The sequence below is a fragment of the Manihot esculenta genome, chromosome 5 (assembly GCF_001659605.2).
Source record: "Manihot esculenta cultivar AM560-2 chromosome 5, M.esculenta_v8, whole genome shotgun sequence".
NCBI classification, from domain to species: Eukaryota; Viridiplantae; Streptophyta; class Magnoliopsida; order Malpighiales; family Euphorbiaceae; genus Manihot; species Manihot esculenta.
In genome coordinates this window covers 13256678-13274241 of record NC_035165.2, presented here as the reverse complement: position 1 = coordinate 13274241, position 17564 = coordinate 13256678, and the positions used below count along the sequence as shown (strand labels likewise).

General features: G+C 35.2%; 2 protein-coding genes across 3 annotated transcripts; one reads left to right on the top strand and one right to left on the bottom strand.

Annotated features, from left to right (window-relative positions):
• The first annotated feature begins 957 nt into the window (after positions 1–957).
• LOC110614578 (serine/threonine-protein phosphatase 2A 65 kDa regulatory subunit A beta isoform) lies at positions 958–7003 on the top strand. 2 transcript variants are annotated; one of them, XM_021756142.2, is made up of 13 exons: positions 958–1268; positions 1407–1818; positions 1961–2207; positions 2557–2669; positions 2951–3030; positions 3341–3482; positions 3616–3696; positions 3795–3899; positions 4762–4944; positions 5299–5391; positions 6124–6263; positions 6352–6418; positions 6637–7003. In XM_021756142.2, exons 2-13 carry the CDS (start codon positions 1426–1428, stop codon positions 6754–6756), a joined length of 1764 nt encoding a protein of 587 aa, XP_021611834.1. In that variant the 5' UTR covers positions 958–1268; positions 1407–1425; the 3' UTR covers positions 6757–7003. The 2 variants fall into 2 exon arrangements, with proteins under 2 accessions (XP_021611834.1, XP_021611835.1); XM_021756143.2 differs by having other exon boundaries at positions 959–1268; positions 1411–1818.
• A 272-nt stretch (positions 7004–7275) lies between these two features.
• LOC110614579 (aspartyl protease APCB1) lies at positions 7276–12520 on the bottom strand. The gene is made up of 9 exons (XM_021756145.2): positions 11647–12520; positions 9911–10028; positions 9373–9602; positions 9043–9282; positions 8810–8963; positions 8637–8722; positions 8305–8419; positions 8129–8201; positions 7276–7557 (listed from the first exon to the last, which is right to left on the bottom strand). Exons 1-9 carry the CDS (start codon positions 12219–12221, stop codon positions 7439–7441), a joined length of 1710 nt encoding a protein of 569 aa, XP_021611837.1. The 5' UTR covers positions 12222–12520; the 3' UTR covers positions 7276–7438.
• Positions 12521–17564: the final 5044 nt, after the last annotated feature.

Below are 17564 nucleotides of genomic sequence, written 5' to 3'. Positions count from 1 at the left end.
TGTGTTTTTGTGGGAGGTAACCCAGTCTCATGGGAAAGTAAGAAGTAAAATGTGATCTCCTATTTGAGTGCTGAATTTGAATATCGAGCTATGACACAAGCCGTTTGTGAAGTCTTATGGGTACATTAACTATTGGAAGAAGTTGAATTCACAAATTCGGTGTCTATTAAGTTGTGGTGTGATAATCAAGCAGCTATCCACATTGCCTCCAATCCAGTATTTCATGAGAGGACAAAACACATCGAGATTAATTGTCATTTTGTTCGTGAAAAGGTCTAATAAAAAATAATATCAACATGACATATCTGAATTGAAAAACAACTAAAAGATATTTTCACTAAAACTCTAAATGGGACTCGAGTTGATTATATATGTAACAAGCTGGATATGATTAACATTTATACTCCAACTTGAGGGGAATGTTATAGACTATAGAAAGTAAATATGTTAATATAGAAAATAAATAGTGATAGATGAATCAATTGCTTAATCTTAGGAATTGTACAATCATAAGATTGATTTTTTTTTTCTATTTAGATATCGTCTTTTATATATAATTAGGTTGTAATCTCTATTATATAATACAACAAATATGATCTTTTTACAGTAACTATTCTTCACTAAAAGATTAGAAAAGAAATCATATTAATGAGAAAAAATCAAGAATGATAATTTGTATGGTATGGCTGTAGTGAAAGAAAATAAAAATAAATTTATTTTATAAACAATAGATTTTTTTCTTTTTTCTGTCCGTATCAATAGATAAACCTATGATTAGGAAATTAAGTAAAATACAATAAAGTACTATGTGGTACTTTATGTTTGCTCTTTTAAAATTTTTGTTGTCGTAATATGAAGTCAAAAATAGAAAAATAAAAACTCCTATATTTTGTAATCTTTCTCCTTTTATCCATCCATTTTTCCATCTTACTTTACGTAGAAATTCAATAATTTTCTTTTCATCCACCCATAGAAAAGAAAAATGAAATTTAAACATATGAAATTTTATTGATTAAAATTCTAATTAGAACGAAAAAAAATAGAAAACAAAGCAAACTATGAGTTAGGAACACGGGCCTGGCAAAGATTTGAATTTCCCGTAAATCCTTCTATGGCTTTCGGTTGCAACTTTCAAACCCAAATCCAAACCTCAAAATTAGAGTAATTCAGGCGATCTCTCTCTCTTGCTACCATAGAGGTCTGTTCGTTTGAAGAGACTCTTGACAGATCGGGCTCCAATAACAATCTGCTCTTGCTGCATTTCTAAGGTACAATTAGAAGCCTTCCTCAAAGGAACCTCTTAATTTCAGATCTTACCACAAATTGCCCCTTTTTTCTCTTTTTTTTTGGGTTTTTGTTGAAGTATTTATCCTTTCACTGTAATTTTGTTCCTATGCTTGTATTAGCAAGGTCTAGAGAGGGAAAATGGCAACAATCGATGAGCCTTTATACCCAATTGCCGTTCTTATTGATGAGCTCAAAAACGAGGACATTCAGCTCCGTTTGAACTCAATTCGTAGGCTTTCTACAATTGCGCGTGCACTTGGGGAGGAAAGGACCAGGAAGGAGTTGATTCCTTTCTTAAGTGAGAATAATGATGATGATGATGAAGTGCTTCTTGCAATGGCTGAGGAATTGGGGGTCTTTATTCCCTATGTTGGTGGTGTAGAGTATGCCAATGTGTTGCTTCCACCTCTTGAGACTTTGTGCACTGTCGAGGAAACTTGTGTGAGAGACAAAGCTGTGGAGTCCTTGTGTAGAATTGGGGCTCAGATGAGGGAGCAGGACTTGGTCGAATATTTTATACCACTAGTGAAGGTTGGATTCTGGTTTCACATGTTACTTCATTTTGTTCGATTCTTGTTGCTGCAGGATGGATGATTTTAGACATCTGTTTATTCCTGTTATTGTCATGATATTATTATTGCTGAGATGATTATTTATGATTTCCAACATTCAGAGATTGGCTGCTGGCGAATGGTTTACAGCTCGAGTTTCCTCATGTGGCTTGTTTCATATTGCATATCCTAGTGCTTCTGAGACTTTTAAAACTGAACTACGGACGATATACAGTCAGCTCTGTCAAGATGACATGCCCATGGTTCGCAGATCTGCAGCAACAAATCTAGGAAAATTTGCTGCTACGGTTGAGCCTGCTCATTTGAAGACTGACATCATGTCAACATTTGAGGATTTGACACAAGATGGTATTGCATTTCATACATGTTGGTTTATTTCCCTTGTAAATTAAGGGACTTGTGTACATATGCATGTGAACACATCTTTTTGTGCTTTGTTTTATTGTTAAAGGAGGGACATACGATATAATTAGACTTCTGGATCCATTCAACAGTTAATTTTTGAAGAATTTTTTCCAGTGCCTTGCTTTTTGTGATACATGAAAAGCTAAGGAAATTTTAATTACTTGTGGAGCATAATAGGTTTCACTATGTGGTTAAGCCTCTGTAGGGTTTATCTTAAGCATATTTGACATTACAACATTAATTCTTTATCATAGGGAAAAACTATTAATTCTCTTATTCATCTTTCTACCAGATCAAGATTCTGTTCGTCTATTGGCTGTTGAGGTCTGTGCAGCACTTGGAAAGTTGTTGGAACCCCAAGATTGTGTGGCACATATTCTCCCTGTCATAGTTAATTTTTCAAAGGTAGCTCTGTTTTATCTTTGTATTTGTTCATTTCTTGTAGTTTTTATTTTTATTGTTATTATTTTTATGGGGGCAGCTGGTCTTATTGTCTTGTTTATTTGTAAAATTGGTGCAAAATGTTTGGAGCACCACTACTCTTCTGAAAAAAATACAGTTTCTTTTTTTCCCTGCATATGAATAATAACCTAATGGGCTAACTACCTTTTCATGTTAGATCACACGGATGATAAGTTGCAATGTTATATGGTATTTGAATATAATGCATGATGCAATGTGATCAGGATAAGTCTTGGCGTGTTCGTTACATGGTTGCAAACCAATTATACGAGTTATGTGAAGCTGTTGGCCCTGAACCTACCAGGTAATTACCTTTTTGCCACTGTTTATTTATTTATTTTTAAATTTGTACCTGTGTGCATATGTAATCTATAAACGGTGCAATGCGTAGTTTTTTTTTTCCAGACCTACGCCTTTGTCTTGTATTATCCACAAATTGCATGCAGAGGGCAAGTTCTTGGCCTTTCACTTTTATTCATTTTAAAAGCTGCTCTTAAATTATTTCTGTTTTTTACTTGGCATATTATTGTTTTTCTGTAAGGTTTTACAGACTTTCTATGATTGACAATTAACTTGTTACTGGGATGTCAATTTGCTGTTTTGATATATTTTAGGTCAGATCTTGTTCCTGCTTATGTTCGGCTACTTTGTGACAATGAAGCTGAAGTACGTATAGCTGCTGCAGGCAAAGTAACTAAATTTTGTCGGATTTTGAATCCAGAACTTGCAATACAGCAGATTCTTCCTTGTGTAAAGGTATACATGCTCATGAAATGGTTTACCTCTTTCAAGCAACTTTAATTGTTTATTATGCAGCTGTGATCTAATTTTGTTGCAGAGATGCTGTATCTCTGCTGATACTTGAACTTATTAAGTTTGCCTACTCTAGGAATTGTCCACAGATTCATCCCAACATGTTCGTTCTGCTTTGGCTTCAGTTATAATGGGAATGGCACCAGTTTTGGGAAAGGTAAGAATTCTGTTCTTGAATTTAAATAAGTTGCATGTTCCTTTTAGAGATTTTTTTTCCCTCCTCGCGTATGACAAAATTATATTTGACGGTTTTAGGAAGCAACAATAGAGCAACTACTGCCCATTTTTCTCTCTCTTTTGAAAGATGAATTTCCTGATGTCCGCCTGAATATTATTAGCAAGCTTGACCAAGTCAATCAGGTTTGTCCTTAAGCTTATTTTTTCCTATTTCATTTGTTATGAAAGATATTGATGAATGCAGTTGCATCTTTTCCTTCTATAATACAGCTTTTGAAGCAATACAGTGGACCAATGAATGAGATGAGTAAAAATATTTGGATATGTAGTATGAGTTCCTTACACGTTGACTATGAAAATTTTCTGGATTCAAATGGTAACATAGGTTCAAACTCTTAGTGCTCTCATGGTTTTTACTCCTATTCAAGTCATGGTAAAGCCGTCCCATCTCTCATCCTTTGTATTGAATTATTCAACCATTTATTTGGTTAAAATTTTACTCAAAGAAATTAATCATTTTCGGGAAAAATTTCATTGTTGCATTTGTTTCTTCCATTTTAATAGTATGCCAGACTGGCTTTACTCATTTATATTGAGTTGATGAACAGGATAATGTTAATGGGCTAACCCTAACTCAAAAAATTCTTTATACCCCGTTTGTTTTTTTCTTTCATGAAGCATTAAGTTGATGGGTTGATGCCAGATCATAAGCTGATTCATGATTTTTGCTACTTTGAAAACTCTTTCCTAGATGATTTATGGGTTCCATTGAACTTGTTTTGCCTATAAATTAGCATTTAGGTTAACTGAACTCATATTCTAAAATAATGTGTCTAATAAATGGTTGAAAATTAGCTGTACCTTTATTAAATACGATTTTAAACTTCTTACTACCCGTGTATTGCACAAATTCCCTTTCTTATAGGATGTCTAGAGGCTAAAAACTTGAGGTCAATATAAAAGTTCATTCTACAATTCCTACTGGTAATTTCTTTGCTTCCAAAAAAGTCTGATGGTTATTTTAATAATTTTGCTGGTAATGCAGGTAATAGGAATTGATTTTCTTTCTCAGTCCCTGTTGCCAGCAATTGTAGAGCTTGCAGAGGATAGGCACTGGAGGGTCCGGCTTGCAATAATAGAATACATACCTTTATTGGCTAGTCAGTTGGGTGTTGGATTTTTTGATGATAAGCTTGGGGCTCTTTGCATGCAGTGGTTAAAAGATAAGGTTTGTGAATCTCTCTGACCTTCCATTATTTTGATTCCGTCTTGCTATTTAAGACTAGATTTCACTTTTCTGGTTTACATGTCAAAATAATATGCATATCACTGTGAGATACTGCCCCCCTCCATCCCTTCCATGAGTCTATCTGTATACGAGTTTTTAGCTCATTTTCATTGTTCTACATGATTGCAATAAAATCTTATCATGGATCTTCTGGTGTAGTGCAAGGTTGTATGCTGTCATTTGATCAATTTCTGTTGCTTCTGCTTGCATTACTGAGCATAGTCTTGCAAAACTCAGAAATTAGCATTTTTGTGTTATACTATATGCTTAACTAAATGTATTGCTAAATTGTAGGTATACTCAATTCGTGATGCAGCTGCTAATAACGTGAAGCGCCTGGCAGAAGAATTTGGCCCAGAATGGGCAATGCAGCACATAGTTCCTCAGGTTTGTGTTGCTGTGTACATTTTTTTCCTGAGAGAAGGGGATAGTAAGACATTCGTTCCTTTTCAACATGGCTATAAGTGTTTGGCACAACAATTTTAAATGAGAAGATAATTGTGAAGATCATGCCTGTCTTGTTGATCCAGGAAAAAGTGCAGGAATATTAGTAACATATCGAGTTACCGTTCTATATATTACCTTATATATAAATTGAAACCACTAATTTGTCAGTGTCATTATTCTGCCATTCTTAATAGATCTTGACTTTGTGCCAATCAACCTGACCTAATCCAAAAATAAAAATATATAAATCTTTCATTTAAAATCAGGTTGTAAAATTAGTTTATATATGCAGGTAAGAATTCATAATTCAGAAGCCTAGTAGCCTACATAATAGCCAAATAATGAGCTGAACTAATTAAATTATATTGAAATTCCATGCGGCTGGCTTCGGGTGGCTGGCTTTGGGTTGGCTTCATAAGTAACCAGGTTCTCTGACAAAATGCAAAGCAAGGCAGAAAACAATCTGAGCTGAGTTTGAAATATATGAAAAATTGGATATGGCCTGGAATACCCATGTGAGGGGAAAATATTGTGATTAAAGTTACTTGATATGGTTTTAGCTAAAGGGAGAAGTTCCATGGCCCCCATCTGTAGAATTGAGTTATGATGTTTTTTCTTTTCCCTCTCCTTTTTCGGTTATATCATGCTGATTACCTGGTCTTGCGTTAACAGGTTTTGGACATGATTAATAACCCACATTATCTGTACCGAATGACCATTCTACATGCAATTTCTCTTCTCGCTCCTGTTATGGGCTCAGAAATTACTTGTTCCACACTTCTTCCTGTTGTCGTCAATGCCTCAAAAGATAGGTAAGTAGCTGGATTCTAAAGTAAGAATGTGAGCTCCAATATGTCTATTAGAACTTGGGATATTAAGCTGAGGGTTGCAATGTTACAGGGTGCCCAATATCAAATTCAATGTGGCTAAGGTGTTGCAGTCACTTATTCCCATAGTTGATCAGTCTGTAAGTATTGGTTAATTTGTTTCATATAGTATTATGGCTGAAAGCACTGTGCTTTTCAGTCATGGAGATTATTATTATTATTTTTTATTTTAAATATTTAAAACTAAGAAGCATGTAAACTCAATGATAAGGCTAGATTTATTTCTTTCTTTCTTTTAACTGCAAAGTTCTGGACACTGATTGAGACGATAATGGACGCTGCTGCTTCAACCTTGCAGGTGGTTGAGAAGACAATTCGTCCATGTTTGGTTGAGCTGAGCGAGGACCCAGATGTTGATGTCAGGTTCTTTGCTAGTCAAGCACTACAGTCAAGTGATCAGGTCATGATGTCTGCCTAGTATCTAGATTGAATGTTGTGATTAGGAATTCTTTTCCCCCTTTCCAAAACAAGTTCACTCATCATCTCATCTTACTGGCATATGTATTATCTTACATAAGTTGCTCAGGTGTCTTCCACAGAGACAAAAATCTTTTTCCCGTTGACACTAGGGTTTAGTTTTTAGTAATTGTCTTGAAACACATCACTGGTTATAGCTTGTACCATTATGTGCTAATGCCATTTCTGGTTTTCAATCTTTGCATTAACCATTTTGCAAAAACTGAAGTTGCCTTGTGTTTGATTGCCATGCAGCAGAGCCATAATCTTAGAACACTGTTAGATATTATGAAGGCAGTTTAACTGAGAGGATTAATATTCATCTCCAAATGATATTAATGGGGACCTGGACCGTCTTAATTGTTCAACTTTTTGCCAATTTTTCAGGGCACTTGACATGGAATTGCCTCACTCTAAGCATCGAATTTAAGTTATTGCTAGTAGCTAGTTATGGTACTTTACTACATGCAAAATGCCCATATGCCTGATAAATGTAATTAAATAAAACTTGAAGTACTATTACAAACTAAAATTTCACTTAATTACATTGCATTTTAATTATATTATATGCCAAACAAGTAAATAACAAAGTAGAAGCTGAACTATCAATGTACAAAAATATATATATATATATATATAAGGATCTAACCCTCAAAGAAAGGCAGGCTCTGGAATGTTGTTGGCTTGACACAATTTGATGGCATCCACCCAATTTTCTTGTTCTCATTATCATATATCACCAATTGCCCACGCAATGATATATCTGCAACAGTTTAAATTTCCAGCTTACGATAGAGAACTTTAGTGTAAGAGAGTGAAGTGTTCAAGGAGAAGCAGCACCCTTTTTTAGCAAGAAAGAATTACATCATCTAGATTTATGTTTTTGGAGTTGGGGGAAACATAATTATTTGGTCCCGTGGTACAAGGATTCTCATGAAGTTTTAAAAATTTATTAATTAGTACATTAAATGCTGTAAAAAAAAATGAAATACCATGAATAATCAGACTAATTCGTAGATATTTTTACAAAATTTAAAAATTAATTAATAAATTTTTATATACCATAAAGATTAAAATATAAAATATTTAACAACTAAAATTAACATGGCGACCAATTAGAAGATTTTTTAAAATTTGAAGAATGTAGTAATGTAATATCGTCGTTGGGATTAAATAGTAAATTTTTTTAAAAATTAAAAAAAGAAAAAAGTGAACTTCCAAAGGTTGGATTCAATCAATCTACGAGGATAGTACTGAGAAGTTCCTGAAAACTTCAATTCTGGGCTGTATAGGATTGCCCTCAAAACTATACAATATAAGTATTTTAAACATACCACCAAGTATAATTGTGGATCCGTCATGCACCATGCTTCCATCAAGAATGCCCAAGCACACATTGCCTTTATTCTGTGCACAGCATTATTCTCATTACACAATGACTCTGCCAAACATGGAAACAACCAACTTGTATAGAGTTAAAACTGTGCATTAAAGGTCAAGAAATTCTTACACTAATAATCAAATAGCCTTCTGGAGGAATGCGAAACTTTGTGGAAATAATCCACCATTTGCTCCCAAATTGAAGGGTTAAAGTCTTGAAGAACTGCTTAACATCTGCAACGGATCTGCATGCAAATCATTGCAGATTTAGAAGTTGTGGCTGGAGGAAGCCTCGCGCTACGCATGGAATCCTATGTACTAATTTCCTTTGGGCATTGAAATATGCCAGTTGAGTAAATCATTACTAAGACCACAGGAGAGACTACAGATTCAACCTTACAATGTTATCAATAGCTCAGCTAAGAAAAGACTGAAAAGAAAAATAGTTGAACATTTGGTTACCTGATAGGGAATTCGGCTCGCCAACAGAAGGGCAGTGTTGGATCTGATGTATCTCGGATAAGTCCCTTCCCGGACACCTCTTGAACCTATATATATAATCTGTAGAATCAGCGACAGAGCTTCGAAATAAGTGTTTTAGCGACACCATGTAGTTGTGGATGAAAAATGCTTACAGATGAAACCAATTCAGAGTAAGCTTCTTTTGGGAAGTATGTATAAGAACTGCCACTATCAAACACTACCCCTCTTACTCTTCTATCCTGCCCACCTAGACTGAGTTGGCTGCTTCCATAATTCAACTTCATAATCTCTGTCTGATAAGAGTCTCTGATAAAGAAGAACAAAAACAAAAAATGAATTGAAGATTAAACCGAAGCTTAGCAAATCTTCAGATTTATTTACTCACGTGGAAGGACGGTTGAGCATAGGAACCCATGCCATACCCCAGCGTGGAACGAAATCGTCACCTAAGAACATATATCCGCCGCCGCCTACATTGTTGGTAAGACAATGACCTACCACATTGTTTATGATCCCCTGGCTTGCCAATTGAGAAGGTAAACTAACTTTGGCTTTGCTTAGTCCAAGGATCCCATCTGTCTTTGCCAAAGTGTTTAAAAGTAAGCCTTGCTGATCATATGCACACCTGCGAGACAAATATAAATGAGCATATCAACATTTTGGCATCAAAATTATATATATAACAATTGAAAATTGGTGGGTAATGAAGACACACCCAAAAATAAATTTTGATTCAGTTGAAGATCCATTTGCCACCGTCAGGCGAAGTTCATCTCTTGCAAGAACTCCCATGGAGGAGCTATGATCTGCATATTCAATCTCGTAGTCGCATTGTTGGCATGTTTCACAATGCCTTGCATTCTGATTTCTTTTAAGTTCCATGCATAATGAGTCTCGGGGTGTTACGATGTTGTCTTTTCTTGGCTTGTACAAAGCATTTGCTCCCTACATGAACCATGTGCATTAAACTCAAGTTAATTTTCATCTCAACAAATTGAATGAAACCTTAAGGTTGTATCATAGAAAATCCTTGTTAAAGCTGCATCTAAAGTTTGATGTGCGAGGGGAATAGAAGCGAGTTTGTACTGGGTTTCACAAATGTTTTATTCACAGTATATGTATTTAGCAAACATAGGTAAACCAAGTGAAAGATTATTTTTTTTAAAAAATTGTGCAACAGTGACATAAGAAACATCAAATACAAATTGTAAAAATTAGATGATATGAGTGAATTCATAAAGAAAATAGTTAACCTTGGCACAGCTACTGCAAGGAGCATCACATTGAATCCATGTTAAATCACTTGCAGTATCAATATCGAGATAGTAAGGTCTTGGAGGACTCCCAACAAGCATGTATGTGAAATACAATCTGTAAAACAATTAAATAAATAAATAAATAAAAAGAATTCTAGAATAGCATAAAAAATAACTAAAAAATTTAAAGGCATCTAAAGGGGATAATGAGAGAGAATAAAAGCATATCAGGAAAGAGGAAAGTAATTCCCAAGGCCTTGCTTGATCTGCAGATCAAGAACTCAACATGTAAGAATTCAACCAATCTCAATTCAATCCCCTAATAATCCCAAAGAGACCCCAGGCATTACTCCAAAACAAAGAAAATGCAAAGGATCATCACATTCTGGCCACAAAACAATGAAGCAAAACATAGTTTAATATTGTGAAGTCCCGTTTACATATTCAATGCCATTTTGCTATCCTAGCTCATCTTCATCAACTTATCTTTGCCACAAGTCACCATCAAAACACAGAGGCACCCAATCCTAAGGTGAAAAAACAACATTCGAATTAAAAGCTTCCAAGCTTCATGATAGGATTTAACTTGAAATGCACTCTCCACAGTGCAAAACACCAAGGCCATTTCATTAGCTTAGTTGTGTTAAAGCCTTAAAGGATGACATACAACCATACCGGACAGATCAACAAGAAACACTACCACTGCCACAAATTTAACTGCATCCTTACAGCTAAAGCTTTAAGATAGACATCAATCCTCAGTCTCATCTTCAACCAACACCTCCACAGCCCTTATTGCAACATCAAAGCAACATACGGCTCCTCATATGTACATTATTTCTAAGAGCTCACGGTTAACTAGCCCTTTACCCTTGATTTGAGGAAGATTGGTATAAAGCAGGCAGGTAGAAAGTGTAGAGAAGTTTAGGAATGAGAGGAAGTGGAGCAAGAGAAATTTTAATTTCCTCCGCTTAAGTACCTTGAAAAAGCATATCTAAATGGGGCCTGCATTGACAAGCATTCTGCTTCAAATCCCCTCGATGTAAGAGGCTTCCTAATCATGGGATAGAGTTATGATTCAATCATTGGCTAAATACCATATAAATTTTGCTAACTTATTATTCCATTCACAACTTGGTTAATTGGTTGTCACACGTATTTAAAGCACTTCTGCAGTTTCTAAGATAGTACTGCTGCACATGATAACTGTGATGCCATACACAGTTGCATACCTTTGTACAGGTGTTCATGCTGAACATAAAGGTGAGAGTCAGTTTTGCATTTAAATGGGGACTTCCAAGGATGGTGCCACCACATCACATCAAAAAATTGTGAGGGGTTCCAAGTGCTTCCAGCAAAAGCACAACTCATACATAAGCAATCAAGATTATAGTACAGAAAAAAAAAAAATCGAAGTTGGATTCCAATACCAGATACCATAATAAATGTCAGGAAAGTTGCGTATAAATTGCTATTATTGGCTCTTAAAAGCACCTTCAAAAAGGCCTAAAAGGGGTGCTAATTAAAATTTACCCATGTTTTTTAGAAAACTCTAAAGTTAAAGTTAAAGATACAAAAGGTCCAACAAAAGGAACTTTTCAGAGTCCTTAGAAATTGCACCTCCATATTCAAGCTGTAACAAGCAAAAACAAAACGAAGTGAAACTTTGCTCTCTTGCTTTCCCTCAATTTGTCCAAAATACACAATTAGAATGAAATGAAATTGGCACATACCCATCTGGAAAAACGTTGCCCCTGACGGGCAAAATGGAAGATGAATCCACAGCAGCAGCAGCAGTAGTTAAAGAAGCTAACTTGCTATTCTTTTGGGGACCAATAGCATCATCACCTGGAGTCACCAGACTCTCCTTATAGACAAACCTCACCAATTTATGTGGAAGATCAATCTGCGAAATCTCACGAATTCCAAATTTATGATACAAGGGAAAGATAAAAGACTTAGGCTTTTGATCATCATCAGAAGCCTCCAATTCCTGAAGGGTACTTGAAAAGACAGACCTATAAAGCATAAGAGCAAACAGAGAGATACACACAATGCCCAAGAGCTTTCTAGGTATACCAAGAAAGAATTTTGAAGACGATAACTGAATTTGGGGGTTTTGGGGCGGCGGCGGCGGTGAAGATTGGACTGGAAGCTGGTAATCTTGATGGGATTGGTAAGAATGTGGATAGTGATCATCATCAGTGAGAGTAAAAGCAGTGATAGTTTTGCCTAAAGAAGGATTATCTGGAGGTGGAAGTGAAATAATGACCACACCTTTAATCGGGGGAAGGTGATCAGACTCCATAGCTCCCTCTGTAACAAAAAGGGTATGATTGAATCACTCAAGAGAAGCTAAGATCGGAGTAAAAGCAGAGAGAGGAAGGTGTTCTTGGGCTGTGCTCAATTGCTCATGGCGTCTGTCTCCGTCGTCTGTGGTCGACGACTTGGTCTGCGCGTTTTGTGTCTCCGAAGTTTGGACAGAGAGCAGAGACAGTCAATATGAAAGCCAATTACGTAAGACACATGGCAGGGGAAGATTGAAGGAAGTAGGAGAATTAGAAAAGTGGAAAGTGAAGAGTTCTAGGAAGCTCACTATGATTGCTCAATAATCCCCTTGACTTCAGTTTTCCTTTCTAAATTTGTCTCTTGAATTTTTAGAGATAAATTAATTCAATATTTATATTTAAATATAATTTTAATTAATTTTTAAAAATTAAAATATAAAAATTTAGATATAATATTAATTGTAATATATTATTATTTTTCAAATACAAAAATAATATTAACTCATATTTAATTATAAATAAATTATATATTTAATTTTAAAAATAATGATAAATAAATTTTATTTTACAATAATAATTATAAAAATTTTATAACAAATATACTATTATTTTAAATTAAATAATATATTTATTATAAAATATTTATAATTATTATTGTAAAATAATATTTAAAATGTGAAGTATATATTTAATAATTAACTTATTTATTTTTGTTTTTAATTTTAAAAATTAGTTAAATATAATAAATATTGGATAATTTATTTAAAATTTAAATTTATAAATTAAATATAAAATGATGTAAATATTAAATTTTTTTCTGGCCAACATTTTCATTTAAATGTAGACTTTAACCATCCACAATTCAAAAGAAAAAAAGCTATTGACTAGTAAGGGAGACTTCACGTCATTGCCACGTCCTTAATTTGCAACATGATAATTATAAAGAAAAAATCTTATACTTCGCATATTTTTACAATTTTATTTCATATATTATAAATGAACAATAAACTTTGAATTATATAATATTTATTAATTTTACTCTATTTTTAAAAAAATTAATATATTAGACATAATTTGATAATAAATGAACTAAACAAATAAATTTAAGAGATTTTATATTTTATTTTTTTAATTCTTAATTTTTATTTAAAAAAATATATATATCACTAATAGAAATATCATGTAACTACCATTAAAATTACTAAAAATTAAGAAGTAGGGCTAACTAATAATTTCATAATATGAACAAAAATTTTAAAATTTTAAGAAGTATAGAATTTTTGCTAAATAATTATGTCATATCAGTCCTAATAACTTAAACTAATTTTTAAAATTCGTGAAATAATTTCTATTCAGGAAATATGGAATGGAATTAATATGGTTAAATAGTTTAAATTTTAATTAGTTAATTTTATAGCATATGATATATATATATAATTTGAAAAGTATAAGTTTTTTAATAATTTTTTTTATATTGTATTGCAATAATGTGGCAATGAGGTTATTAAATTAAAAGTTTTAATAGTGGAATGCAATTAGCAAAAAATTAGAAGTATAAAATTTAATTAACATTTTTTTAGCATAGACTAGATTAGATTTTGATGTTGTCTCTAATTTTTTATCATTATCTTTTCTTTTTAAATAGAAATTAAAAATTAAAAGAGTAAAAAAATTTTCAGATTTATTCAGATATACTTATTATTCAATTAAATTCGCCTTTAATAACTATTTCAAAATAAAAAAACTTCCTTCAATAATTAAGTTAAGTCTACATAGAAAATACACAGATAAAGAAAAAAAATTTCTTAAAAAAATTATAAATTTTAATCATTTTAATTTCATAATTTATAATTATATAAAAAAAATTCAGTCTCATGACAATAAAAATACTTAAAAAAAAAAAAAAGACAACGCCCACTGCCCACTTGGCACGGACTCGTCTGGTAATAAATAATTTCTTAGATCGATACAATTTTAGAATTATTCAATGATAAAGACAACTATCTAACTTCTCATCTAAAAAAAGTCTTTAATTTTAAAAGTACATTAACTTTTTATAGCTAAATTTTCTCAATAAATTTTTCTTTTATGAAAATTTACTATTTCATTTTTATATTATAAACTTTTTATTTTATAAAATATATTAAAATATCTTCAATATTTTAAAAAATTTATTAATTAATTTTTTATTAATTTTAACCGTTAAATATTATTAAAAAATTTTAAAATATTTTTAATATAAAAATTTAATTAATAAAATTTTTAAAAAACTTCAAAAATTATGAGTTTTTCAAAATTACAAAGGCTAATAATAAAATATTTAAGAATTAAAATTGACGAATAAATTAATTAATAAATTTTTAAAAATATAAAAAATATTTTAATATATTTTTTAAAATTAAAAAACCACTAATAAATTTTCTCATATCATTAATTTTTTTTATTTAGATTTAATTTAAATTTAAACTGAACGTTTTTAATTATAAAAAAAATTGTAACCTCATCAAATTGAAGATTGAATCTTCAACACAATATAGAACAAAAACGTTACTAATATTATAATTAATAAAATTTAAATATTAAAAATTACCAAATAAAAATATGGTTACACACAATGAACTTTCCACATTTAATGACATAATCAATGTGAATGGAATACCAAAATCATAAAATTCTACATTTCCACTTTTTTTAGAAAAATGTTGTTTGCATTTCGTTTTTATCAATAGACATGATTAATTTTGTTAAAGAATATAAATAATTAATAAATAAATATTGATGACCGCTGGATTCTTTCACCCCGGACCAGGGGCTTGACCACAGCCCAAGGCCCATGACGTAGAGGCCCACACACCTGATATACAGAACAAGCCTGGCTCACCCGACTCTCAAGGCCGGGCTCGACCCATTTTCTTCACTCAAGCCGGCCTGGCCCACACGAAGCAGGCCCTCTCCACTCAGGCTTAACGTCTGACCCAACTCTCGGCCCAGTCCTGGATCCAGAGAAGTATTCGCCAGACAGCCTGGCAGATCCACTTGAACGTACGCACGAGGAGAATCAGAGGCCGTTACGCATAGAGCAGGCGGCTGATACCCTAGTACCTCCGAATCCGCATGACAGAGACGCGTGGCCCAATCCGGGAGAGACCTTTACACGTCACCAGCAAGCAAGACAATGTATAAAAGAGGAGTCCCCTCCTCAGGAAACTCAGGCCTTATTCAGTAATACAAAACCCTTGTAAAACCCTATTCATTTGGATCTCAGATCATCAATTGGCGCCGTCTGTGGGAAACGAAGGAGATCTTTTCATCACCGGAGTTTTCACTTTCAAAACCCACTGAGATCCACGATGGCAAACCACCAAGACAGTAACCTTAATATTCCAAATGACCTGAGCTCTGCCCAAGATGGGCAGCAGTTCTCTTTTTCTAGCCCTACAATGTTGAATAACCGAACACCTATTTCTCTTAATCCCTCGCCAAGCCTGGCAGGGAATACTCCTACCATGACCCTGTCTAACCAAGACATTCAAACCATGGCTCTCCAGCTACAAACCACTGCTCACTGGTTGGGCCAGATAATGCAACAAAGGGGACTTAGCACCCCAGTAAACGCACTCCCAGTAGTGGAGGAACCCAGAACCGATGAACTCCAACCTACCTCTGCCCGCCTCCGAACTAACAACCACGATACCGGAGAAGAGGAAGAACCGGAGGCCCGAATTCATGGGCGAAGGGCAAGAGAGTTGATAGAAAATGAAGAGGTGAACGACTATTCTGCCGGAACAACCAAAGAAACAGAAACTGAAACAGAGGAGGAAGAATGCAGCGAGGGCAAAAGATCCAACCCGGAAGACGAGAAAATGAACCAAAAGTTGAAAAGGTTAAAGGAGCAGCTCCTAGCCGAGCTAGGTAAGAAAGATCAGAGTCAAACCTCCTTGCCTACTTCTTCTCCCTTCTCAAAGTTAATGCAGCAAGAGACCGTTCCCAAAAAGTTTATGATGCCACCGATGGCGGCTTATAATGGAGCTGGTAACCCGAGAGAGCACGTCATGAACTATAAGACCTTCATGGAGTTACAAACCCTGTCAGATGCTCTGATGTGCAAGGTGTTCCCAACAACGCTCTCGGGACCAGCGAGGGCATGGTTCAACAGCCTGGAGGCCGGAAGCATTCAAAGTTTCGGAGATCTGGCCACTCGCTTCATTAGCCGGTTCGTAGCTGGGGTGCCTGCAGATAGGAAGACGAGTTATCTGGAAACAGTGAGACAAAAAGCTGGTGAATCCCTCAGAGAGTATGTCGCCCGTTTCAATACGGAGGCCCTGCAGATCCCCGAGCTTGACGAAGGAAGGGCGGTAGAGGCCATGCAGAAGGGAACAACCTCTGCCGAGTTCTTCGGTTCACTAAGCAGGAAACCTCCGACCTCACTGGCCGAGTTGATGAAGAGGGCGGAAAAGTATATAAGGCAGGATGACGCCTTAGTAACGAGTAGATTTGCCAAAAGGGCGGAAGGAAAAGAAAAAGCCCCGGAGGAGGGGAGGTCGGAGAAGCACGAGAAGAAGCATGGAAAGAGGCCTGAACCGTACAAGCAGGCCTGGGAAAGAAGGGATCACAGGCCTCCTCCTCCTCGGATTCTCGAACCAAGAACGCTCCCTCCTTGGGTTCCGGAGAAACCGACTCCATTAAATGCGTCTAGAGCCGAGGTGCTCATGGCTGTCCAAAATAAAGAGTTTCTCCAGTGGCCCCAACCTTTGAAGTCGGAAGCAGATCAGAGGAATCCTGATAAGTATTGTCAGTATCACCGAACGCATGGCCACGACACAAATAACTGTTTTCAGTTAATCGCAGAGATTGAAAGATTGATAAAAAGGGGGCATCTCAAAAATTTTGTGAAGAAACCAGAGGGGCAGAGGCCTCAACCCGGTCCGGCAGCCCAGATGCCCAGGAGAACTGGAACGGGGCCAGTGAACGATGGGTCCAGTGGGACTATTAATATGATCGTCGGAGGAACTGGAGGACGGATGAACCGTCGAGGAAAGAAGAGAAACCGGGAAGGGGAGACCAGCAATGGCGAGGTTATGCAGATCGTTGACCACTCTCCCATGACCATCGCTTTCTCTTCGGAGGATGCACAGGGCATTCAGATGCCCCATGATGACGCGCTTGTCATTGAAGCAGTCATTCATAATTTTCGGGTGAAGAAGGTTCTGGTGGATGATGGGAGTAAGGTTAACTTATTGCCATATCGGGTTTTCCAGCAGATGGGAATCCCAGAGGAACAGCTGGTTCAGGACCAGTCACCCATCAAAGGGATCGGAGGAGCACCGGTACTTGTAGAAGGGAAGGTGAAGCTGGCCCTCACC

Bases quoted from the DNA above. Each gene is read 5' to 3' on its own strand.
- LOC110614578 (XM_021756142.2), top strand. From the start codon at position 1,426: ATGGCAACAATCGATGAGCCTTTATACCCAATTGCCGTTCTTATTGAT. The intron at 2,208-2,556 runs GTATTGCATTTC...TCTTTCTACCAG, and splicing joins TGAGGATTTGACACAAGATG to ATCAAGATTCTGTTCGTCTA. The intron at 3,483-3,615 runs GTATACATGCTC...TGCCTACTCTAG, and splicing joins AGATTCTTCCTTGTGTAAAG to GAATTGTCCACAGATTCATC.
- LOC110614579 (XM_021756145.2), bottom strand. From the start codon at position 12,221: ATGGAGTCTGATCACCTTCCCCCGATTAAAGGTGTGGTCATTATTTCA. The intron at 9,283-9,372 runs GTGTGTCTTCAT...TTTGTCTCGCAG, and splicing joins GAATCAAAATTTATTTTTGG to GTGTGCATATGATCAGCAAG. The intron at 8,202-8,304 runs GTAAGAATTTCT...TGCTGTGCACAG, and splicing joins AAGGCTATTTGATTATTAGT to AATAAAGGCAATGTGTGCTT.